This window comes from Podarcis filfolensis (genome assembly GCF_964270895.1).
Source record: "Podarcis filfolensis genome assembly, chromosome: 9".
NCBI classification, from domain to species: domain Eukaryota; kingdom Metazoa; phylum Chordata; class Lepidosauria; order Squamata; family Lacertidae; genus Podarcis; species Podarcis filfolensis.
The window spans coordinates 56714769-56741039 of record NC_139610.1 but is presented as its reverse complement, the minus strand read 5'-3'; the positions used below and the strand labels follow the sequence as shown (position 1 = coordinate 56741039).

General features: G+C 45.5%; 1 protein-coding gene across 6 annotated transcripts in view; it reads right to left on the bottom strand.

The window, feature by feature from the left end:
* The window catches only part of PPP3CA (protein phosphatase 3 catalytic subunit alpha), a 184686-nt gene extending 175281 nt beyond the window's left edge, over positions 1 to 9405 (bottom strand). For 2 of the 6 annotated variants that reach the window (XM_083571451.1, XM_083571452.1), the window contains exon 1: positions 7944 to 8765. In XM_083571451.1, coding sequence (XP_083427577.1) covers positions 7944 to 8001 — 58 coding nt within the window. In that variant the 5' untranslated portion in view covers positions 8002 to 8765. Of the gene's footprint in view, positions 1 to 7943 lie in introns of all 6 variants that reach the window. The other 4 variants (XM_083571455.1, XM_083571453.1, XM_083571456.1 and 1 more) reach the window with 3 other exon arrangements.
* Positions 9406 to 26271: the final 16866 nt, after the last annotated feature.

Below are 26271 nucleotides of genomic sequence, written 5' to 3'. Positions count from 1 at the left end.
GGGGGGGGGGGGATGAACTCTGATACACTGGAGCCTGGTTTTCCCAGTAACTTCAATTCAGTCAAAACTTTGTGTGTTATTATACCAATAGAAATAAGTGTGGGAGTTATAGAAGATACTGCACACACGGATGAACCAGTTACTGTAAAGGTCTCTCAGGACGAAGGAGGAACACATTTAAATCCTCAACTCCCTGCTCCATGCATTCTGTTGACTGGTCCTTTCTTGCACTTTTGTTGAGACAATGAGCAACATTTTAACCCTGATAATCCCTTGCACAGGATTCCAACAGCAGCGGACAATTAATACAGGCACACTTATTAGGGAGTCCCATTGAAATCTTTGGGATTAAGTTCCAAGTGAACATGCATGTGGTTGGAGGGTGAGAATCCAACACCCAGCAGTTATTTAAAACTTGTCCCCAAAATGACTCTTCTGTGCTCTTAGAACAATCATTTCTATGTCTTTGGAAATGCAAAACATTTTAGCAGAAGAATACAGTTCTGCACAAAGTTTCTTAAAATAAACTTTGCATCTTACTAGGATGGTGAGGGGCCAGGCAGCTCTCTTTGTAGTGTACAGAATAAGCTGGTCTTCTTGATCTACCACCCAGAAAGCCAGGTATCTCCTTCATAAAGGGCTTCAACTGCTATAATATGTTGGCTCCTAATAATGAGTCACCCGGTGACACATATTAATCTGCCAACTACTCATTACATAAGAGTTGGAACAAAGTTGTATGAAATAGTGACATGCTTCCCAGGCCCATTCCATTAGTGCAATCTGGATAGCTATATGAGTCACGCACCCCAACAGACCTTTGCAGTTTGAATGGTGGTGCTCAGAAACCCAGGAGGGACAGCTCACTTCTCTGAAGTTTTCTATTTCATACTCTCATTCTTTCAGTGTGCTTTATGAAGCCATCGGTCTTTATGGGAAAGCTCCACCGCCACCACTACACTTAGGCATGCACGACTACTTCCACAATATCACCTTTATCACCTTCACCAGGGATTACCGCATACAATCAAATCGCATCCACTTTGCTCATCAGCTGCTAGCATGCAAGGGAAACAAACCACACTCCCTGGATCACCATTATATCCAAACCAGGGGCTGAGGTTTGTTTCACTCCATAAGGTAAGAGGTTTTTCTTGGCTTACCTTCATGATTTGCTTGAAGTGAAACAAGCCATAATCCCTGAATTGGGCACAATGCCAAGCCTGGGCATTCCTCCATGTGCCAGTTGGGAGGAGCCAATAAGGCATGATTTCCATGGTAAATCGCGGCTTACCATGACATGCAAATACAGACACCCTTGGGGAAAGTCGTACTAGCTCAAAAACCTTCAGCTTCCAGAGTATCCAAATTCACGCAGGCACACAAACCTATGAACCTATTAGTGTTTTGAAAGGCTGACCAAGGCAAAATACATAGAAAGCTCTGGAGGAGGATTGAAAACATAGGAAGGTGTTGTTTTTTTACCAAGTTACGCAATATGTCCATCCACCTCTGTATTGCCTACACCAACCAACAGAGGATTCACTAGGTTTCAGACAGGGAGTCTGTCCCTGCTCTACATGGAGACACCAGGGATTGAATCTATGACCTTTTCCCCACAAAGCATGTGCTCTATGCCACTGAGTTCCCTTAAATTGCTAGCTATTGGTGCCCAAGGGTTTTAAGGAGTCTTACCTTTGCCTTCCCCACCCCAACACCAATTCCAAGCTCACAGCAGAGCAGTACTGAGTAATGCCCTCTATTGCCTCATCCCAATTGCTGATAGATCCCAAGGAGATTAATGTGACTAGAGCAATGTGCTGTGAACAGTTTGAGTGTGAAGTGTAAAGAAAAGAAGCATGCAAATATCTTATGGGTTTTCACATGGAGGATGGAACAAGCTTGTTTTCTCCTGCTCTGGAGGTTAAGACTCAAATCAATAGCTTCAAGTTACAAGAAAGGAGATTCAGACTAAACATCAGGAAGAACTTTCTGATAATAAGAGCTGTTTGACTCCCTTGGGAAGTGGTGAGGTTGGATAGGCCATCTGCCAGGGATGCTTTAGTTGAGATTCCTGCATTGCAGCAGGTAGGCTAGTTGACCCTTGGCATCCCTTCCAATTCTATGGGAAAAAGTGACTGCAGCTATGACTCTCACATAATGAAAGGTGAATTATTTCAAAAGCAGCGGAAAAATAATCATTCCGTCAAATCTGATTCTGAAGGTGCCTTCTTCATTTTTAAAAATATTGTTTCCCCCTCAAAAATTACTTAAGCCACCTTTGTTATTGTACAAAGTGCTGGTTGTAATGTAAATGTCCTTACAAGAAACAACATGTCCCTTGACTAGCCTTCTTTGGCTTCCTCCTTAATGCGTGTATTCTAGAATGGCCATTTCTGAGACACCATTTCACTTGGGATTGCTGAGCATAGGAAGCTGCCTCATACAGAATCAGACCACTGGTTCATCTAGTTCAGTACTGTTTACATTTGTGGCAGCTGCTCTCTGGGGTTTCAGGCAGAGGGCAATCCCAGTCCTACCCGGACACGCAGGCAAAGTAGAGCTACGGCCCTACCCTTTCAGATCATGAACATCTATCAGCTTGTCTGTTCAGAGCTTCTCAAAGCTTAACGGCAATGCTCTGAAAGCCAATAGAGCATTTGTTCCATCCTTTTCCCTGCCGCACCCCCATTCCCAACCCCAGGATGTAACTAAGAAAAACGTATGTACTGCTTTCAAGAAATTAAGTACCCTTGGCCCTCTCCAACTCCCATCAGTTCAAGCCAGCACAGAATATACTCATGGAAGATCAGCAACAGCTGGAAGACCACATGTTTCCCCACCCCAGGTTTAAGATATCACTCAGTAACTTGTGTTGCATGCACAAGGACCCAGGTGTATTTCCTGGTATCTCTAGGGAAGGCCAGGAAAGACTGGAGAGCTGTTGCCCATCAGTATGGTCCAGCCCAGGCATAGGCAAACTTGGCCCTCAGATGTTTTGGGACTACAACTCCCATCATCCCTTGCTAACAGGACCAGTGGTCAGGGATGATGGGCCTCTGTCAACCCCATACAAGCTGCTCACCATGCCTGCCTATTGTCTATGTTGCATGGCACTGAAGTGAACTGCAAACCCAACATGTAATTATATAACAGCATCTACCTATGAGTTATATTGAAAACTACATTCTTCTTATAACAAAACGCCTCCAGTCTTCTTCTAGGTAACTGTGACCTATCAAAATTAGCAATATCTTAACACGTTACCTCTTCCCTGCTTCTCTTTCTTTGCTGTCAGGCAAATTCCTAGCCAGATTTTTTTCCCCTGAGATAGCTAAGAGAATGAATCAAAGCTAAGATATGTATCGCTCACAACTGAATTTTATTCCCAAATAAATGTCCTTAATATAAAACCAGGTGTTGCGAGAATTTTTCATTGGCCCATTTTATATTCAATCCAGATATGGTTTTTGCCCAGATTTCTTAGCTAAGAATCACAAAACCAAACAAGAAGAAACTTGCCTGAGGGTAACCAAAATAACCAAGAAGTTGTGCAATTTTAAAATATTTTAAAGTATTCAGAGCCAGATGCGCAACATTTCCAAAGAGAGGGAAAAGGCATTGATCAGATGTTCACTAACTTGCTGCAAGTACCACTGAACAAAATGGGACTTATTTTTAAGTAAATGTGCATGGGATTAAGCTGTACAAAATATTTTCCAAGTAGAGAATTCAGGATTCTAACTGAACAGTTACATATATTGCTACTATTTTCCTTCTCCTCCTGCGATGAGGCTACATTTTAATATTTTAATGTTCCATTATTTTAATGTTGTATTTTATTTTTGTTTTTAAGTTGTAATTATTCATCTTGTTTTTATTATTGCTTGTAAGCCGCTCTGAGCCCGGCCTTGGCTGGGGAGGGCGGGGTATAAATAAAAAATAATAATAATAATAATAATAATAATTATTATTATTATTATTATTATTATTATTACTACTATATTACATAGGTAAGCAACGTGGTGCCCTCCAGTTGTTGTTGGACTACCATTTCCATCTTCCCTGACTGCTGGCCATCTGGAGCTGAGAGGAGTTTCAGCCCAACAAGATCTGGAGGTCATTGAACTACTAATATATTACAACTGGGCAAACAAATTCTTTCTACAATGCATCTTCATTTTTGCATCAGTGCAGGAAAAACGCCATTTAACAAAATGAGGTCTGTTCTGCTTCATATTCATTTTGAGCCTTAGTATCCATTTCCTCCAGGTTCCATATTAAAAAACTTAACTTATTTTCAAACACTTAATAAAATAAACATTGGTTAAATCATTTCATATCTTATTGGTAAAATGTTGACATGTGTCATCATGACCTCCATCAGAGCAGCTGAACAAATATGTGAAATACAACTTAATCTATGCCAAGTCATATCCCGTGCTACTCAGCCAAATCCTAACATTTACTCAGCAGTAAATCCCATCAAATTCAGTGGGTGTTACTCTCAAGGAAGTATACAGGCTAGGTTTTCATGAATTATTTTTACAGGAATATAGGATCTACATGGTGCAAATAGATAATAAGCTTTGCCTGGTTAACGAATTATGGCACACTCAATGCATTTCTGTTGTAGGAAAAAAATATTGGCAGAAATGCAAGCCTTGTGTTTGTTGATGTGGCGTGAATGTAAGGAGCCCAAGGAAACAAGAACCTTTATGTAAAATGTCCCCCTTCTTTTGTTCAGAGTTCACTTTTCCTAATCTGGAAAATAAATGCAAGAGGCCTTGCCATATTACTTTATTTACAATTGTAGGCCAATCCTGCATATACTTACTCAGAAGCAAGCCCTACTAAATTAGGAACAGATTGCTTCAGATAAGTGTGTATTATAACTGCAACCCTTAGTATTTTATCATTTGCACTTAAATTGACCGAAAGCCAAATCTGAGTGCAGCCCATATTCAGAGATAACAAATCAATTCAGTCAAATTTTTTGACCAGTAACTCCCACTCAAATTTCCTTCTAAAGCTGCAGGGAATCCTCCACAACATTCAGAAGTCTCTGCTTCTACCTCCAACTCCCAAGGTTTATACAGCATCTGCTGCACTAATATGCAATGCTGCAACCATGTTACAGGCACAGGGTTTTAAATTTACTTATTGTGATACCACAAAACATTCCATCAAGTTCAAAGGGCTTGCTCTCAGGCAAGTATGCACACTGGCTGCAGTCTCATGGTACAAGGCAAAGAATGTTTGCTCAGAAGTACGTACCCCAGAGTTTAACCAGGTTAACTCCCACATAAATGCATACAGGATTACAGCCTAAGGTGGCATAGTACAAAATGTTCTCCTTCACTCGAATTGTAATATAATAATGTATAGAAGATTACAAGTGGGAACTGTAACAAAATATTGCAGTGTGAACTGCTCCTACTCAGGTTTCCAGCCAGCCAGCCATGACCTCTTCCAGGCACCCTGAACACTTCATTCCACATCCCACCCACACAACCAGCTAGCATTCTGTGCCCACAGCTCCACTGGGGTTTCCCCTCAAAGTTGCTTTTCTTAAGGAAAAAAAAAATACTTCCACAAACCTTTGGGATCCCTCAAGCCTACTGAAACCTCTGTCTTGTGTGTGTATAGTGCCTACCAATATGTAAGGATAGGCCCTTGGCGAACTTAGTTCAATATTAGTATGAAACTACAAAACAACTGTACATCAATGTTTTTAGGTAATAGTTCCACTGATTCGCAAGTAAGCACGTACATGTTGAAATAGGGATCATTTAACCAATGTTATTTCCAGGCCTCTTGGACTTTACACCAAAATCAGCAATAAAAAGATCCTGCTTTCCTTAAAAAAGGCTTGAAGGGTTTGCATTTTAATAGATTATTTTAAGCCACTGTCCTATAAAAACATGCTTACACACTTAAACATACCCTTACAACCCAGTAGCATATATGTTTCCTTGGATGAATGCCACCAGTTTCAATGGGTGCGTTTAGGAACTGCAGCCTTCAAGGATGTAATCCTGCCTCATTAATGCCAACAGGGATGCTGCTATTGATCTTAGTGGGAAGTGGATTGGACCCTTGGTGACAATCCTGTACAATTTAACTTGTAACAAAAGAAGCCCAGTGAAATTACTAGGACATGATATTCCAAGTTTAGGTTCAGAATGTAAGGCAATCCTATGCATATTTTATTGGCAGTCAATGCAACTAAATCTGTGTGGATTTCTGGATAAACATGGCTAATATTAGTAAATTACACACACTAGCATCTTTTGCACAACCATATTTAGCCTTTTCCACAGTGTGCATGTGAATGCATGTGTGCAAGAGAGAAAACCCACACACTCTCTTCAATGGCTCATTTTTAATATATAGATGTATGTATGTTAAAAAAAATCATGCATCTTGAGCATAGCATTTCAAAAATTAAATAAATGGCTTTTTGAAACCTATAAAGTTACGCATACATTCCTAGAGAAATATGGACACAGTAGCCAAATATGTCTGCAAGATAACTTCACATCTAGCCAAGCCAATTTACCAGGGTTTGTGTAGAGTGCAGGAAGGGAAACAAAAATGGTGGTGGAAACAATGTAATGCTTTGCTAGAGGGATTGCCCTGGCAGCACATCTGCACTCATTTCTTAAATCCCAATAGTTAAGATTCTGGACAAATCAATCTGCAATCCTCATCCATGAAAGGAATGGATCCCGCTAGTGCGAGGATAGCATCGCTCAAAGATTCCTGCTGCAGTAAGCTTGCCTGTTACCATACCAGCATTGGCTAAGAAAAAGACAAAGGGGAGGAGGAAATGGCTGTACACATACAGGTGGAATTCTCCGCTTGCAAAGGGAAGGACAGAGAAGTGGGCCAAAAGGGACAGCCAATAGAAAGGGAAGAACCCACCACCACCATTTCCTTCCTTCTCCCCCTACCCCAACCAATCAACTGCTATCTCTAGGTTATCTGCATCAAGCAGTATGTTAATGGAAGGAAAAGAAAACAGCTGTGTCAAGGGGGTGGGTGCGGGAGATTTGGGGGGGGGGGGAGGAGAAGACAAGACAAACCCAGCTGTCAAAACCTGAAGATACACACAGAGAGAGGGAGAGGCATATTTCTACAGGCGGGGGAGCTAAAATACGTTTCAGGGAGGGATCTCGCTGGGAGCCAGCAGAAGAGGCTTCCAAGAGGGCCACCCACACCAAGGTGGGCGGAGGGAAGGTGGAAATGCCCCCAAGGAATAGAGGTGGGGGCGACGGAGAGAAAGTGAGGGGGGACCTGCTGTGTGTGTGTGTGTGTCCCCCACACTCCTCTCCGGCTCTTCCAGCTGCAAAGGAGGAGGAGGAAGCCGAGGGTTTTCCTTCCACACCCCAACCGTCTCTCCACCCCCCACCCCACGATTTGCCTCTCGCGAGCCCCGTGCAAGCACTCCAAAGGAGGGAGGGAAATTGCTGCAATATAGCAAGAGAGAGAGAGAGGAGGAGCAGGAGTGCCATTAGAATTGAGACCTCGAGATCTACAGTGTGTGTGTGTGGGGGGGTTAATGCAAAGAAAAGCTGCGCCCCCGCTGCAATCGCCTACGTTACTAGTCCATAGTGCCGAGCCGCATAGGCAGCCCCTTCCACCATCCCCATCGCCGGGCACTCGCTTCCTATTTCTCCCGCCGCCGCCGCCGCCCCCCTCCCCGCGCGCGCACTCCTTCCTCCCCCGCCCCGCCTTGCCCATTTGGCAACCGCAGCCCCGCTAAAGAGACAGGCAGCCCGCGCCAAGCCAGCCTCCCTTTCCCTTTCCCCTCACGAAAGCGCAGAGACGTGTGTGTGTGTGTGTGAATACGTGAATCTCCCGCCCGCGGCCCCCTGTCCCCCTTCAGAGGGGCTTCCCTCCACCCCGGGCTGCCCAAAAGCCACGGGCTCTCCGCTTACCTTTCACCACCCTCTCCGTCGTCGACAACTTCGGATCCAGCGCCTTGTGTTCAGACATTTCCAGCGTCGCCTGGAGGAGGAGGAGGAGGAAGGCAGCCGAGGCTCGACTCGCTTCTCCCTCACCAGACACAAAGCTGAAGGCGGCGGCGGCGGCGGCGGCTGCAGCAGCACCAAAGGCGGCCGCGCAAACGACGTCCCTCCGGCTCGCGGTCGCCTCAGCTGCGGTTCAACTTCACGCCTCGCTCCGCCTGCTGCTCTCGCTGGCTCGCTGGCTCCTTCTCTTTTTCCCGGTGCTGCTGCTGCTGCTGCTTCCACCGCTCCTCCTCCCTCCTCCGGATTTTTCTCCTTGCCCCCTCTTTATGTCAATCACGCCTCTCTTTTATTAGAATTAGTGGCCGAAGGGAAGAAGCCGAAGGGTGGGGGTGGGTGCTGAGGAGAGAAGAAAACGCAGTCGAAGGCGGCGAGGAATTAAAAGGCGCGGGGTGGGGGCAGCGAAGCCGGAAGGTTCAGCGCGCGGCTGAAGGAAAACACACACAGAAAGCCACGCAGCCCTCCACACGGCGCCGGAGAAGACGAAGTGCTGCTGCCGCTGCTGCGCCGACTCCTCCTGCTGCCGCTGCACGGGATCCGCGCCGTGCCTTCCCCTCCGCCTCCGCCTCCACCGCCGCGTCGCCTTCCTCCTCGTCGTCGTCGTCTCCTTCTCGCAGCGCCGCCACCCCTTTCGCAGGGTCTCTCCTTTCACTCACGCAGCCGCAGCCACTAGAGCTCCGCTCAGTCCGAGGCGCAACCTACCCTCGCCGCCTAAAGGCTTCCACTCGCCTCTCCCTCCCCCGTTGCCAAAACGCTAGCTCAGCACCCATTGGCTGGGGCCGTGCTGCCAATCACTGTCAAGGTAGCTTGGCTCTCCTCCTTCCCTCCCACCCTCTTGAAACGCCTCTCTCCCCTCCACCCCACCCCCTCTCTCTCAGGTGTTCGCCGCCGCAGCCGCCGCCGCAGCCGCTTTCACCATGCGCAATAGCGCGCGCCGCTTTGACGGCGCGAGGACGTGGGAATGAGCGGGAGGGGGTGGTGAGGAGGGCAGGGGGGTGTCCTGCCAGAAGGAGGAGGTGTGTGTGTGGGGGGGAAACACACTAGAACTGCGGCAATAGCGAAAGGAGGGGGGCGGGGAACTCGAGCCCTGCGAGGGTTTGGTTGAGCAGGAGGAGCGAAAGGCGAGGAGAGCGCTCAATCGCCTCAGGCGGAGGAAGGGCTGGGGAAGAAGGAGACTCCGCTGCGGCTGCCTGGACGGGCGCTTTTCTGAGGGGACAAGGCCCGCGGCGTCTTCTCACCGGCCCCCATAGCATCTCCGAGGCCGCCCCGGCAGCCGCGAGGAGGGCGCCTGGGTGTATCATTAGCAAGCGGGGGCGGCCTCGCTTGCCAGTCACTGTATCCGCGCTTTGCTACAAACAGAGCGAACGGGGAGGAAGCGGGGGAGGGGGGAGAGAGAGGGGAAGCTCCCGGGCGAGGATCGCGCCTGCGTGTCCCTTGTAGCCGTTCCAGGCACGTCTCTCCATGCGGTGCTGCGGCCAACCTGGGGGGAGGAGGGGGGGGGAGCTGCCAGGCCGCCTTGGAGTCCCGAAGGTTGGTTCCCTCTTCGCGCCAGCCGCCTCTGAGCGGAGGAGCTCGGCCTTCCTCTCGCCCGCCTCCAGCCCGGAGGAGGAGGAACTGCCTAGCTCGAGGAGGGAGAGGGCTTTTCTCTGCCTTGCTACTTGAATCGCGAAGAGTGCTCGGCGGGTGTTCTGTCGGGAAAGCTACCATTTTGAAAGCGCCGAGCGCCACGTGCGCTCGCGAGGAAACGCCAATCTGGAAATGTGGCGCTTGAGGACTCTGCGGAGGAAATAAGACGAGGCAGCTTTGAAATCGAAACGGATCATAACTTTAACATAGAATGATGCATCTTAGGACTTAAAAAAATCCAAACGTCCCCAATGCAGTGGGTGGTGCGGTAGGACAGGTGTTTGGAGCAGAAGTCCACTCAGGAGAGTCTCGAAACGCAGCAGGGCATTTTGAAGTAATAAGCTTGGAAATGGGGATCCTTTAGGTCCCTGGGGCCTGAATGCAGCCCCCCCACTCCCCTTTCTGGTACTCAGGCTCTTCTGAGGTCATCCATGACTCCCCAGGTCACGCCACCTCTCACTTGACTGTTTTTGCCTTGCTAGAATGTGCTCTTGATAGTGCTTATTTCTTGACGGGCTTGATGTGGCTGGAATTGCATAGGAAGGTTCAGTGTCACATTGCTGCCCTGCCCACTTTTGCCTCCAGTCTCATCTTGTTCCAGCATGTGGCCCCAGGTATTCTCCTGGGCTCTGAGATTGGGGCCAGGGACACTGCTTTACTAGCCTACCTGCTCCATTTGTTCCAGAATTAACCGAGGGACTGCTCATCAGCCCTTTGGCGTTTATGTTATGTGGTGCTGCAGGGCACTATTTGAGGACACTTTGCTCCAAACCTAATGACTGCTCTCAACAGCTCCATACAGTTGTTACATAGCATTGGGGACATAAAGTTCTGTTTCTCCAAAAACATCTCAATTTGTGGCCATGCATGCTCTGGACCAGTATCTAGCCTCAGCTGTGGGCTGGATGAGGACCAATAAACTTACATTTAAACCCTGGCAAGGCAGAGGCCTGTGGGTGAGTGGTTCTTACATTTGGGAGTTAGCGTTGGGTGGGGTAACACTCCCTCTGAAGGAACATGTATGTGGATCCATCTTTGTCATTTAAGGTGCTGGTAGGCTTGGTGATGGAGAAGTTCCTTTTACCAGCTTCAATTGGTAAGTCAGCTATGGCCATTCCTGGACTGAGATAGCTAGCCCACTGTGATCTTGGTATGGGTAACCTCAAAACTGGATTACCGCAACACACACTATATGGGGCTTCCTTTGGGCTTAACCCATAAACTGCAGCTGGTGCAAATGAAGCTGAGGCACCTTGTCAAAATTATATAACACCTCTGCTGAAGGAGCTTCAATGGCTCCATTATTCTCCCACACACCATTCAAGCTTTTGCTTTTAGCATTTAAAGCCTGAAACAACCCATGACTAGGATATCTAAGGGACTGACTTTCCCCCTATATCCCTGCCCAGCAGCTGTGCTCCTCAGTACAAACTATTCCAGAGGTATCCTTAGCCTGTACTAGAAACCAGGCTTTTAGTGTTGCAGCTCCAGCTCTCTGGAATCAGTTGCCAGCCAAAATCAGATGGGTACCTAGAGTGCAGGTATGTAGAAGACACACTTTTTTTGCCCTGGCCTTCAACACCTGACGTCAGTGTTTTCAGGACCCATCATATTCCTGTGACTGTACTCTGTTCTAACTGGTTTTGGCTCTGAATTTTATATGGTTGTCACCTACCCTGAGACCTGCCAGCGAAGGAAGTGTAATAAATTTAATAATTAGCTAATTAATAGTTGTCCTTACAAGTACATCTAATTACAGTGCTTGGGCAGTTTACCCTGCTGAAGTGTAGTTTGGAGAACTGGACTCCGGAGATAACTTTGTTCGTCTTTAAGGCAGTGGTGCGGAAACTCAGACTCTGGCCTACATTCCGCTCCGAGGAAACTTCCATGGGCAAAAGTGGGTAGAGCAAATAAATAAATTTCGTCTTTAATCAATACACGCCTCTCTCTGTCCTCCATACATGTAAGCAAGAAGCATTATCACAGTTCACAGATCTATTTTAGCCAGGATAAAACACCTCCAGCATGTAAGGGGTGTGTGGCCTTGGGAGAATCTGAAGAGCAACATAGAGAGGCTTGGATAACCATTTGGCCCTTGGGTGTTAGGTTCTCCATCTCTGGTTTGAACTGTCATAGCATTTGATTTTTTCAGAGTATAATCCTATACATTGAGTTCAATGGGGCATTCTCCCAGCTAAGTGGGTAAACGATTGCAGTTTTACTGCTATTTTCTTTAGCTCTCCCATAATATATGTCTATAAATACACCAGAAAATGTATAGTAAGGGTTGTTTTGTGTTGGGGGAAAAACAAGTTCTAGCTTCTGGTTCTGCTTTTATTTAATGTCTTGGCTTCCCACACATTTTCCAAAATAATTTAAAGCAGTGTTAGTTATTTTGAACCATTTAATCTGGGTTAATCCATTAGGTAGATCTTTTCTGTGATGTAAGCGCTGGATTAAGGCTGGCTTAGTCAGAATTAAGTGTAATAGAGTTAAACGGACATGAAGAAAGCCACCCCAAATTCAAAGCTATCTTGGTTAACAAAGCGTCTCTCACACACATTTGATAGACTTGCACCAATAAGCGCATGTCAATGTAATGTAAGAAAGCTCAGGTGTACGTCTGCTTAAATATAAATATAAATGTTTGGCAGGAAGAACCCATTTTTAACCTCTGACTAGGGATGGAGAAGGAATCCATATTAAAGTGGCAAGTTCTCAATCCAATTCAGCTTTGCTCAGATGACTGCCTCACCTGCTTGTATCCAAACTGCTCATGCATTGGTGGTGGTTTTCTTCAAAAAAAGCTGGACTATTTGTATATAAAATGATACACAAATATATACTGTATGTATAAATAATTGTGTCCCTTGCAGTATTCCTGCAACATAATTTTTGAAGTGTTACTATATAAGTATTGTTACAGTTTTTTGACAAAACAATTTTGATTTGCTTTTCTGGTAAAAGCAAAACAACATACGATTTCATAGATATATAAATACTGTACCATGTAGTTAAAAGCAGTGATTCAATCTCTGTTGTACAATTAAACATTTGTTCTCATAACTGGAATTCTCCATTTTTGTTTGCTGCCAGTGGTTGTCTGGTATTTTCCTTTTGTGCTACGTATACAATAAAGAGATACTATGTTGCTTTTTAACATTCTTCCCATCTTCCAGCTTTTATGTCAGTTTTTCCATTGATGCAATTGTTGTTCAAGTTCGCTAGTGCCATTCAGATAAGAAGTTGGACTTATTCTTAATCTTCCCACCTCCCCTCCTCTGCCCCCGAATTCCAGCATGACCTGAATTGATATGAAAATAGGCACCTGACTCTCCACAGCTTCTCCAACATAGTGGACTGTGGATTATTAGTACTTGATATTTTACCGTATTTTTATACACTGTTGTACATATCTATCTATGCACTGGTCACTAAGGAAACCTGAAATATGTATGTGTAGGTGTATATAATGATCAATAGAATGTGTGATAATTGATTGTATTTTTAGCACACACACAAAAAGAGAGAGAAGTCACTTCTTGTCAAGATCAAGGAACAACATGAGATTTAGGTAAAATAATAATAATAATAATAATAATAATAATAATAATAATAATAATAATAATTTATACCCCGCCCTCCCCAGCCAAGGCCAGGCTCAGAGCAATAATAAAAACAAGTTGAATGATTACAACTTAAAAACAAAATTAAAATACAACATTAAAATATTAAAATGTAGCCTCATCACAGGAGGAGAAGGAAAGGAAAAAAGAAAGAGAGGGAGGGAATCAAATTGGTTCCAAGCCAAAGGCCAGGCGGAACAACTCTGTCTTACAGGCCCTGTGGAAAGAAATCAGATCCTGCAGGGCCCTGGTCTCATGAGGCAGAGCGTTCCACCAGGCCGGAGCCAGAGTTGAAAAGGCCCTGGCTCTGGTTGAAGCCAATCTAACTTCCTTAGGGCCCGGGACCACTAGGGTGTTGCTATTTATGGACCTTGAGGCTCTCCGTGGGGCATACTGGGAGAGGCGGTCCCGTAGGTACGAGGGTCCTAGGCCGTGAAGGGCTTTAAAGGTCAAAAGCAGCACCTTAAATCTGACCCTGTACTCTACTAAAAGAAATGTGGATAAGCTTAGCAGCAATATTTTCAGACAAAGTCATTCCTACACCTGACTATCTAAACAACACAGCTGATTCTTACACCAATTGCTAAACTGGAGTATATATGTGGAAACCAGTTTGTGACGTTGTATATAGCAGGGGTGTATGCCGCCCAGGAGCCAGGTTCAGTTCTCCATGCCTATCTCTCAGGCCCTCAACTCTCCCGCAGGCTATACACCCTTTTCTTTTTTTAAAGTTGACATAGAGGGGGGTGTCTGGGCAATTCATCTCTGTGCAAAGAAAATTGATAGGGGAGGAGAGCATGTCATCAAGCTGCCACTACAAGGAAAGTGCAGTGTGTACAAGTTCCAGACAAGCTGTGCTCGTCTCTCAACCTGCAGCGATGGTGCCTTAGCAACCCATGCAGCTGTGACCTGGAAGTGCAGCCATGAATAGAGGAAAAAATGCATACTAACGGGCGAGGCATCGCGACGAGAATAATTTTGCAAGTTGAATAATAAAACTTAACACAAAATAAATGCAATCTTGCAATAGTAAGGGCACTTCTATGGGGCGTTCAGCTGAAAAGTTGCCTAGTGCAAAAACACCATTAGAGAAGTGTGAAAGAGAGAATCTTCTGTCTTGGACAAGCAAAATCACAGCAATCACCACGGCAATTACAGGATGCTTGTTATGAATTATTGCTGTTGTGAATAGTTGCTGTGCTTGTTTGGATATGTTTAAGCTTCAGTTGATTTTTTTGCAGACTCTGCTTTTGTGCTTCATTGCTACTTGAACCCCTGTTTGCATTTTCCCTCTATAGGTCTCTGTGTCTGTATGCCAACTGAGAATAACATCTCATGCATCTCATGAAGAGAATGCCAGACTTTGAAACTTTATGCTATAGTAGATTTGTTGATCTTAATGTGCTGCTGTTGTCAAGGCCTGGATTCTAAACCTTGGTCTATGGGGCCGGATTCAGCTACGTTGTACTAGTGAAAGCCAATGCAACAAGTTCTGCTAGTACAGTGGTACCTCGGGTTAAGTACTTAATTTGTTCCAGAGGTCCGTTCTTAACCTGAAACTGTTCTTAACCTGAAGCACCACTTTAGCTAATGGGGCCTCCTGCTGCCGCCGCACTGCCAGAGCATGATTTCTGTTCTCATCCTGAAGCAAAGTTCTTAACCCGAGGTACCCGATGGTGTTTCCTGCTTGGCAGGGGGTTGGACTCGATGGCCCTTGTGGTCTCTTCCAACTCTATGATTCTATGATTCTACTATTTCTGGGTTAGCGGAGTCTGTAACCTGAAGCGTATGTAACCCGAGATACCACTGTATGGGGCTTTCCTCTTCCCCAAATCTGCTTGGGAGGGTCAGGAGAACCTCCAGAGCATCATGGGGCAGGGGAGCAGAGCAGAGATTTTTCCACCTGGCAAGTAGAAATGCTTGCACTGGCAGAACAATTGCATTAGCTTGATGCTGTATTCCACCCAATACTCCTATACCTTTTGAATCTTGGGATGGAGGTTTTCAGAATTCAGGCTTCCATTGTGCCCTGAAGCCTTTTCACTGCCCTGCCTTTGTTCCCTGAGCAATTCTATAAAGTCAGATCTAAGCACGATAAAACTGACTTGCTTATTTCTCCTTCTCAAAGGAAGCATCTCGGCGAGGACCTCGAGAATTGCATTGTGCCTTCATTTCTAAGGTTTGATTTCCTTGCTCAGGTCTTACAATGTTTGGACTGTACTGCATCTACTGTGTACAAATTCTACCGCAAAAAAAAGGGGGGTGGGGGAGTGGTTGGTGCTCTTCCTCCATTTTCACTTTGGAGAGGAAGAGAAGGCGAAGCATCTTTTTGCCCCTGGGGCAATTGTTGGGAGGGATTGGCCCCCCTACATGTTGGCTGAGGGAAAGGAGCAGCACCGGAGACATTAACAAGCATTAGAGAAAAGTGCATTTGCATGATTCCTGGCTGGTTCTAGGTTCTGGGGAAAACAAGTAGCCATTCCCCTACATGAGTGTCTTTAAGAACATTAGAAGCAGGGGCAGGCTTTGCTCTTTCAAATTTCAAGGGCACCCTGAGCCAGGCCAAAATCTGGCACCCTCCTACCTCTTGCCTTTCATTCTGCTTAATTCACTATGTCATAGTTGTGATGCCCTGTGGCACCCCCTAGGCTCGGCGCCCAGTTCTGCAGAACTGATCACACTACTCTAAATCCGCCTGTGTTGGAAGATGCCTTATACAGTGGATGCTTGGGTTGTAAACGTGATCAGTGTGGGATGCGCGTTCGCAACCCGCAGCGGCGCGTCTGCACATACGTGGGTTGCAATTTGGCGCTTCTGTGCATGCGCAAAGCGCGATTTAGCGCTTCTGTGCATGCTCGACCATGAAAACCCAGAAGTAACCCATTCCGGTACTTCCAGGTTTCGGTGGGTCCGTAACCCAAAAAAATGCAACCTGAAGCGTCTGTAACCCGAGGTATGACTGTACTGTCTTTTTAGGTCAATACTGACAACACGGACTGTCAGTGGTTCTCTGAAGAGGCCTTTCCCAGCCCTATCTGCAAATGCCGGCGATTGAACCTTCAGACAAAGCATGTCCTCTACCACTAAACTGTTATGACTTTCTCCCTACCCCTGTTTTGGCTTGAAATATAAACTCTTGTTTGGATGGTGCCTCTGTTTGTTTGGAACGCGATTAACAGTAATAGGAATGCCCTTGAGAATCAGTTTTATCTGCCAGATGAACTTGTTTAGCCTACGGAAATAGGCGTATGAGTGCCTGGCTGTGTTGGCGTGTGCCTGTCTCAACGAAGGTTATCTTTCATTTATCTGAGAAGCAGGAGGTTACATTTTGTTCAGTTTTGATCCAATTTCACAATCCCATAGCAGTGGGAAGGATATGGCAAGGGGAGAGGCAAAAACATTCAGCCAACAGTGTCGAGCTCGATAATGAAACAAAATTATGCTTACAGTTGCTGTCATGGGCAGCGAGTCCTGTGGTTTTGCTAAGATGATAACTGATTTGCTGGCACAGGTTGGACAGCAGCCCAGTGATAGAGAACTGGTAGTGCTCTAGATGGGTTTGATCTCCAGCTCCCATCAGCATCAGCCAGTGTGGTCAGTGGTCAGGGATAATGTAGCCCAGTGAGATCTGGAGGACCAGAAGTCCCCCACCTCTGCAGTGACTTCTTCTCATTAGGTAACGTGTCCCACTAAATATTCAAACATGCACACTTAATAGAAGGAACAGCAACAAGGGTCTCAGTTTATATGAAATATGCACCAAAGTGTTAATTCAGCTGCCATGATATCCAAAAATAAAAGCTTTGCGATGCATTATTCAGGTCATTAGAATATTAAGTGTTGTACACATTCTGGTAAATGGCTCCCTGCCCCCATCCCCAAACCCAGGCAGCCATTTCATACTACCTTGTAATGGAAAAATAAATGCTGGAGCAGCTAGCTCTCAATCTGCCCCTATAAAAAGTCAAATATTTACAAAGCGGCACACTGAACCTTGAAGGTTATTGTCAAGCCTAAAAGGTTTAAATGAACGTAATTGCTTTGAAACGTGCCTATTACAATGCTCAAACCATCTTGTGTGTATATTTATGCTAGTAAAAGAAGCTTCTGGCTGCTATTGGAAGTATCCCTTCCCTGAAATCCAAGCCCAAAAAAGGCATAGGAATTTCCCACCCCTGTTCAACCCTACGTGCAACTTGGTGCAGTGTGATTTGGAATGCCAGGACAAGTTCACTGGAGCAAACGTCGTAACTCACATTCGGATTGCTAGGTGCAAACATTTTCAATTGTTTGTACCTGTAGTGCAAGAGTAGCCAACGTGGTGCATTCCAGGTTTTGTTGCGACTCCATCTCTCAACATCCAGCAACATCTGGATGGCACCACACTGCTTACCCCAGCCATAGGTTCTGGGGTGAAATATGTAGGCAGATATGTATCTGAGGCAAATGACATTTCACATACAGAAGCTGGCAATCCATTTTTACTTCACTGCTAGCTACTGGATAGCATCCTCCACTGCAGGCATAGGCAAACTCGGCCCTCCAGATGTTTTGGGACTACAACTCCCATGATCCCTAGCTAACAGGACCAGTGGTCAGGGATGATAGGAATTGTAGTCCCAAAACATCTGGAGGGCCGAGTTTGCCTATACCTGCTCCACTGCATCAGATGCAGAAGGTTAATGGGGGGGCAGGTCAAGACAGACCATGCACCATCTATGGCCCTGTTTTGCAGGAGACTTAGGAGTAACAGTCAGGAAGCTGCCGCTGCCACCGTCTCTCCACCACATCTGCCACCTGAGGTGAGTGCCTCACTATGCCTAATGGTAGTAAGGGCTCTGCATGCATGAGATCTTTAGGTGTACCAAAATATTTACATTAGGCATTTTTGTCAGGGGCACTTTTAAAACACACACACATACAATGTAACTATGATTTGATGTTATTTTAAGATCACTGATACTAAAAAAGCAAAACTCACCTCCCCAGATGCATTACCAATATAATCATTTTCATCCACAACAATGCAGACTCCAGCAACGTGAAACAAACAACATACACACAAACAAACACACAGGTTCCCCCTTATTTGGGAAGGTTTATTTATTTTAAACGTGTGTAGGCCCATTCTTCAAAATTGATTCCAGAGTGCTTTCATTTGTTTGTCTATACATACTATTTATATTCCACACCTTCAACAGAATCGTGTTCCCAGGGTCAACAGCAGAAATGTGATTAAAAATAATATTTGGCATTGCATACTGATTAGCAAAAACATACTAAGATAGCAAAAGCTTTTTTTTAAAAAAAACCCAAATAGCAGAAAATAAACATGGCACAAAATCAGGTGCTCATTTGTTTTTTGTAATTCACAGTCTTCAGGCAATGCATAATATTTAAGAGAACAATAACATTTTGAAGCCAGCAGCAGCAGCAGCAGCAGTGATAATGGGGATTAAATTTAAATTATTTTAATCTAACAATGCAAATTATTTTTTGAATGTTTAAAGTATTTGGGTTTTTTTACCAGTAGCTTTGTTGTTTTCTTCTTTCTGGAAACAACTTTTAAGTTTTCATAGAATCATAGAATCATAGAGTTGGAAGAGACCACAAGGGCCATCGAGTCCAACCCCCTGCCAAGCAGGAAACACCATCAGAGCACTCCTGACATATGGTTGTCAAGCCTCTGCTTAAAGACCTCCAAAGAAGGAGACTCCACCACACTCCTTGGCAGCAAATTCCGCTGTCGAACAGCTCTTACTGTCAGGAAGTTCTTCCTAATGTTTAGGTGGAATCTTCTTTCTTGTAGTTTGGATCCATTGCTCCGTGTCCGCTTCTCTGGAGCAGCAGAAAACAACCTTTCTCCCTCCTCTATGTGACATCCTTTTATATATTTGAACATGGCTATCATATCACCCCTTAACCTCCTCTTCTCCAGGCTAAACATGCCCAGCTCCCTTAGCTGTTCCTCATAAGGCATTGTTTCCAGGCCTTTGACCATTTTGGTTACCCTCCTCTGGACATGTTCCAGTTTGTCAGTGTCCTTCTTGAACTGTGGTGCCCAGAACTGGACACAGTACTCCAGGTGAGGTCTGACCAGAGCAGAATACAGTGGCACTATTACTTCCCTTGATCTAGATGCTATACTCCTATTGATGCAGCCCAGAATTGCATTGGCTTTTTTAGCTGCCGCGTCACACTGTTGGCTCATGTCAAGTTTGTGGTCAACCAAGACTCTTAGATCCTTTTCACATGTACTGCTCTCAAGCCAGGTGTCACCCATCTTGTATTTGTGCCTGTCAGGGAATCAGGAGCAGGAGCACTGGGGAGAGAGGAATTGGAGAGCGAAGGGGAAGAATCCGAGGGAAGCGTAGGGGAGTATGACAGTGGCCCGAGAGATTCCATGAGCTTCTCCAGCGAATCAGAAGATTCCCAGAAGGGGGCGCCGATGGTCAGAGCAAGGGGGGTCCCAGGGGGGACGCACCAGAAACAAGGAGCCAGAGGGGAACCCCAAAGCAGCAGTGGGGGATCGGGACCAGTTTCCCCACCAGAGCGTAGTGGGGGGGAAGAGTCACATGTGTCAGGGCCAGCGTCCCCTCCAGCGGGAAGAGGAGGTGAGTCAGGGCAGACCACGCCTCCATCGGAGAGTGGGGGAATGGAGGGGAGGTCAGTTGCAGCTAGCCCCCCCGAAGGGGGAAGCAGTGACAGCAGCAGTGAAACGGTCAGGAGGAAAGCTGCTGGCTGGGCGCGCGCGCCAAGTTCAAATGTGCAGGCGCGGGGGACAGCAGGAGACCCGGATGGGGAACCAGCTCCTAAAGCCCGCCGGAGGGAGGGAGAAGGCTCAGGGGAATCAGCGTCAGAAGAGGCTAGAAAGGGCGAGACCCCGGCGGGCAGGCGGACCCAGAGGAGGAAAGATCAGCGGTCTGACAGTGAGACGTAGAGCTGCGCGCTGCGGCTCTGGAAGTGAAACTGAACTTCAATAAAGACTTTTGTACTTAACAACGAAGCAGCGTTGGTCCTTTGTGAGCTGGGACCTTGGGCAGCTCTGACAGTGCCTCTCATATTTTTTGCCCAAGTGCAATACTTTACATTTCTCCCTGTTAAAATTTATCTTGTTTGTTTTGGCCCAGTTCTCTAATCTGTCAAGGTCGTTTTGAAGTGTGATCCTGTCCTCTGGGGTGTTAGCCACCCCTCCCAGTTTGGTGTCATCTGCAAATTTGATCAGGATGCCCTTGAGTCCATCATCCAAGTCGTTGATAAAGATGCTGAATAAGACCGGGCCCAAGACAGAACCCTGTGGCACCCCACTAGTCACTCTTCTCCAGGATGAAGGGGAACCATTGATGAGCACCCTTTGGGTTCGGTCAGTCAGCCAGTTACAAATCCACTGAGTGGTAGCATAGTCAAGACCGCATTTTACCAGCTTCTTTACAAGAATATCATGGGACACCTTGTCAAATGCCTTGCTGAAATCAAGGTAGGCTACATCCACTGCGTTCCCTTCATCTACCAGGCTTGTAATTCTGTCAAAAAACGAGATCAGGTTAGTCTGACATGACTTATTTTTCAAAAATCCATGCTGACTATTGGTGATCACAGCATTCCTTTCTAGGTGCTCACAGACTGTTTGCTTAATGATCTGCTCCAGAATCTTCCCTGGTATTGATGTCAGACTGACTGGGCGGTAATTATTTGGGTCCTCTCTTTTCCCCTTTTTGAAAATAGGGACAACATTTGCCCTCCTCCAGTCTGCCGGGACTTCGCCTGTTCTCCAGGAATTCTCAAAGATGACTGCCAGTGGTTCTGAGATCACATCTGCCAGTTCTTTTAATACTCTTGGATGCAGTTCATCTGGCCCTGGAGACTTGAATACATCTAGACTAGCCAAGTATTCTTGTACTATCTCCTTAGTTATTCTGGGCTGTGTTTCCTCTGCTGAATCATTTGCTCCAAATTCTTCAGGTCGGGCATTGTTTTCTTTATCGGAGAAGACTGAGGCAAAGAAGGCATTGAGGAGTTCAGCCCTTTCTGTGTCCCCTGTTTGCATTTCACCATCTTCTCCTCTGAGTGACCCCACTGTTTCTTTGTTCTTCCTTTTGCTACGGACATACCCATAAAAGCCTTTTTTTGTTGCTTTTAACCTCTCTAGCAAGCCTGAGTTCATTCTGTGCTTTAGCTTTTCTGACTTTGTGTCTACACGTGCTGGCTATTTGTTTGAATTCCTCTTTGGTGGTTTCCCCCCTTTTCCATTTTTTGTACACATCCTTTTTAAATCTTAACTCAGTTAAAAGTTCTTTAGATAGCCATCCTGGCTTCTTTAGGCACCTTCCATGTTTCCGTCTCATTGGTATTGCCTGAAGTTGTGCTTTTACTATCTCCCTCTTAACAAACTCCCAGCCATCATGAACTCCCTTTCCTTTTAGTATTACTGTCCATGGGATCTCACCCAGCACTTCCCTAAGTTTTATGAAGTCGGCTTTCTTAAAGTCAAGAAATTGAGTCCTAGTATGCTTGGCTGCTCCTTTCCGCTTTATAGTAAACTTCAGAAGAGCATGATCACTCGCGCCTAATGATCCTTCCACTTCTACCCCACTAACCAGGTCATCAACATTGGTTAGGATCAGATCTAAAATGGCTGTTCCTCTTGTTGCTTCTCCCACTTTCTGGACAATGAAGATGTCTGCAAGGCCAGTGAGGAATCTGTTTGACCTTATGCTCTTGGCGAGTTTGACATCCAACAAATATCCGGGTAATTGAAGTCCCCCATTACTACTATCTCCCTTCCTTTTGCATGCTTGGCCATCTGTTCCAGGAAGGCATCATCTATGTCCTCCGTTTGGCTTGGGGATCTATAGTAAACTCCCACAATGAGGTCACTGTTATTCTTCTCTCCCTTAATTTTGACCCAAATGCTCTCACTTTGGCTTTGAGGTTCTAAATCTTGGATCTCTTCACAGGTATACACATCCCTGACATATAACGCCACTCCTCCTCCTTTCTTGTCTGGTCTGTTTCTCTGAAATAGATTGTATCCCTCCATTATTACATTCCAATCGTGGGACTTATCCCACCAGGTTTCAGTGATGCCTATTATGTTATATTTAGTTTGCTGTACCAAGAGCTCAAGCTCATCTTGTTTATTTCCCATGCTTTGCGCATTAGTGTACAGACATTGAAGTCCATTAATCATTCCCCTGTGTCTCTTATTTAAGGATTTTTTCCTCCCACCACTAGGTCTGCGTGCTGTTTGCTCCATTTGGTCTATGACATTTGGACGATCATCTTCATCAATTGATAGACTCCTACCTTCAGGAGCACTGTCTCCCTCCCCCACATTAGTCAGTTTAAAGCCCTCCTGATGAGGTTTCTGAGATTTTTGGCAAAAACATTCCTCCCAACCGTTGTGAGGTGCAGCCCATCGCTTGCCAGAAGTCCATCTTCAAGAAACTGCAGTCCGTGATCTAAGAATCCAAACCGTTCCTGTTTACACCATTTGCGAAGCCAGCTGTTCACTTCCACTATTTTTCCCTCTCTCCCTGGGCCACGTCGTTCAACTGGGAGGACAGATGAGATGACAATTTGTGCATTTAATTGCTTCAATTTCCTGCCCAGAGCCTCGTAGTCTCTTTTGATCTTCGGGAGGCTATTGCTTGCAGTGTCATTGGTTCCCACATGAACCAAGAGGAAGGGGTATTTGTCAGTGGGTTTTATGATTCCTTGCAGTCGTTCAGTTACATCTTGGATCTTAGCCCCGGGGAGACAGCACACTTCCCGAGACATCTTGTCAGGCCCACAGATCGCTGCTTCTGTTCCCCTCAGTAGGGAATCCCCTATCACCACTACACACCTCCTCTTAGGTCTGGTCGGGGTTCTTCCGTGAGCTGTCCGTTCCAAGGTCGCCTGCACATTCCCTGAGGACTGACTTTGCTGCTCGTCTTCATATACCTGATCAACTGTAATGAGGGAGAGATCCTCAAATGGAGTCTGCTTTTCGTCCTCCATGCTAGGGGAGAGGACCTCAAAGCAATTGTGTATTTCTAAACAATCAGAGCGAATCCTGGGCCTCCTACTTCTTTGAGTCACGTTTCTCCATATATTTGGCTCCTGTGTTGGTGAACTAGCCTCCTTCTCAGGGGAGTCCCCTGTCTCCTCCTTGGTGGAAACGGTGTGCTCTGTTGCTTCCAAGAAGAGCTCCAGCTCTCTAATTCTTTGGAGCGTAGCTACACGTTCCTCCAGTTGCTGGACTTTGTCTTCTAAGAGGGCAATCAACATGCAATTGCTGCAGGTAAAGCTGCCTGCAACCTTTGGCAAGATGGCAAACATTGCGCAGGAACCGCAGGCGACTGCAGCTGTTCCCTCACCCTCCATCTTGAGAACGTGTCGTTGGGGGTGGCTACAGCGGTCCTCCATCATAAAAAGCGTGAAGACAGGACAAATAACTCCCCCCCAAAAAACCTAGGTCTCCCCCAACAAACGTTTGAGACTAGCTCCCCTAAATCTAAAAGATGGATCAAACTGCGCGCGCACTGCCCTGCTGTTTTATTACAGTCAAGGGGTATATAAAGCTTGAAATACAAACAAACAAACAAACAAACAATTTGGGTGGTGGTTAAGGAAGAGAAGGCTGGGGCTGAAGTGGCAAGGTCTATCACTCCTTCTAATAATGAACTCTTGTGATGGTTGCTGATAGAATTTTCACCAAAACAGGGAGTCTGAGACAAAGAATCAGATGCCAACTTACTTATGGAAACCCTGAGATAAAGCATGAATTTAATTAAACACACACACACACACACACACACACACACACAAACAGAGAGGAATGAGCATGCTTAGTAGACACTAACAATTGTAGATTAAATTAACAATTGGAAAAGAATACAGAACCTGGTGGTGGGGAGAGGAGTGGAATATACGGTTTAGAGGAACTGGTTGGCTGCACCCTTGAATAGGAAAACTCCTTTTAGTAGAGAGAATACAGTGGCACATTTTGCTCCAGCTCCCATTAGTATGGAATGATTTAAACAACTGGGATGAATTTGCTACACCCAAGCCTGCCTCCTCCCTATTAAACAAATACACTTCAAAGTCAGAATTCCTGTTCCTTCAGGATTTGGCAACGTAAAGATGGAAGCCATTGAAGGCCTCTCTTTGGGATATGATGTGCTGATTTATGTTTGATTTCCAGTAAACATGGCAAAGTAGCGAGTATTGCAGAAAATTGCTGTTCTTTTACCTTCTCTCAACACTCACCTCTGATAAATGGAGGGCTACTACCTCTACAGCATTCTCGGTGTAATTTATGATGTGAGATTTCCAGTTTATCTTAGTCACGCAGCAGGTCTAAGTAAGGAACTAAAAATATAAACTATCAAACACATTTAGAACGTTGAAAACTTCTAATGTAGCCTTGGCATGAGAAACTATAGGGTGCTTCCAAAGGGGATTAATATGGTATTGCCAATGGACCACTGAGGTTGAGCAAACAGGTTGTTGGCAACAGGTATGGGTTGCGTTTTTGACTTGTCAGATTTATTATCAGAAAGGTAAATCCAGATTAAAGGGGGGGATGTGGCAGCATTTTTATGACAACTTTATATGGATTGCGGGGGGGACCTTGCATGCCTGAGGAGCATTCATCCATCAATAAACATTCATCTGGATTGTCCATACATTGTTTTTCTAAAAACATGTCTCCCCTGCAAGGTTCTTTAAAATAGTTCCTAACTAGCAAGCTGCTTCTGTCCAGAAATACTTCCAAAATAATCCACAGTCTCTTAATCTTACGCAGTGGTACCTCGGGTTACAGACGCTTCAGGTTACAGATGCTTCAGGTTACAGACTCCGCTAACCCAGAAATAGTACCTCAGGTTAAGAACTTTGCTTCAGAATGAGAACAGAAATTGTGCGGCGGCACGGGACCCCATTAGCTAAAGATTAGGTTAAGAACAGGTTCAGGTTGAGAACGGACCTCCAGAATGAATTACGGTAAGTTCTTAACCCGAGGTACCACTGTATTACTTCATTGTACCTCAAGTAGAATTTGTTTGAACTGAATTGTCTTCAATCTGGCATGGTGCATGGCAAAGTGCCCAGCCAAATAAATATGCAAGGAGATTTGGCAACATGAGCCATAGGGCCATTAGCTCAGTGGTAGGGCAAATGCTTTTTCATGCAAAAGGTTCAGTCCTTGGTGTCTCTGGGTAGGGTTGTGAAAAGGCACTTGCCTGAAATCTAGAGAGCCACAGCCAGGGAGCATTAATGATACTAAGCTGGATGGACCAATGGTGATGCTAGGTATAATATAGCTTCCTAGGTTCCTCTGTCTCTAACATGTTTTTCAAATATAGAACTTTTAGCTATGGTAATCACCTATCTTACCTCCCCCCATGTCAAATTGTGAAGGCATTTCCATGTGTGCAGCTCTTGCCAACAGCAATCCACAAGCAGTCAGCTTCCATCTGCCCAGTGCCCAGAGATATCAGAGGCAAGCAAGGTAATATCACTCTAGAAACTGCTAACAATAATAAGGGTGAAGAGGATCTGCAGTGACATGGGGGAAATGGGTTGGGTAAGGATGACGGAAATATATTGTGTATTGTATTATTCAATAAGTGTTTTTGAACTCACCCTTCATTGTGTGATGATCCCAGAGCAGGTTGCAACACAATTCAAGAAAAAACAAATAAATAATTATGGATAATTAAGAGCTGGTAAGATAACAACTCATAATTTAAAGTTCAGGGCAGGATTCAACTAAGTTGTTGCATGAATGGAATGAGGTCTGCTTGTGCAGTGACCACCTCTCCTATGTACTCTGCCAGTCACTGTGTTCTGCAGGAGAGGACATTCTGCAGATATCAGGAATTCTATCCATTCCACACAATTAGATACATACATCCACAGAAATGGCTATGACTAATTGAAGCCCATTAATTTCAGTGGCTTTACTTTGGGTCTTCTTCTCCTTCTTTGGTGATCACTCG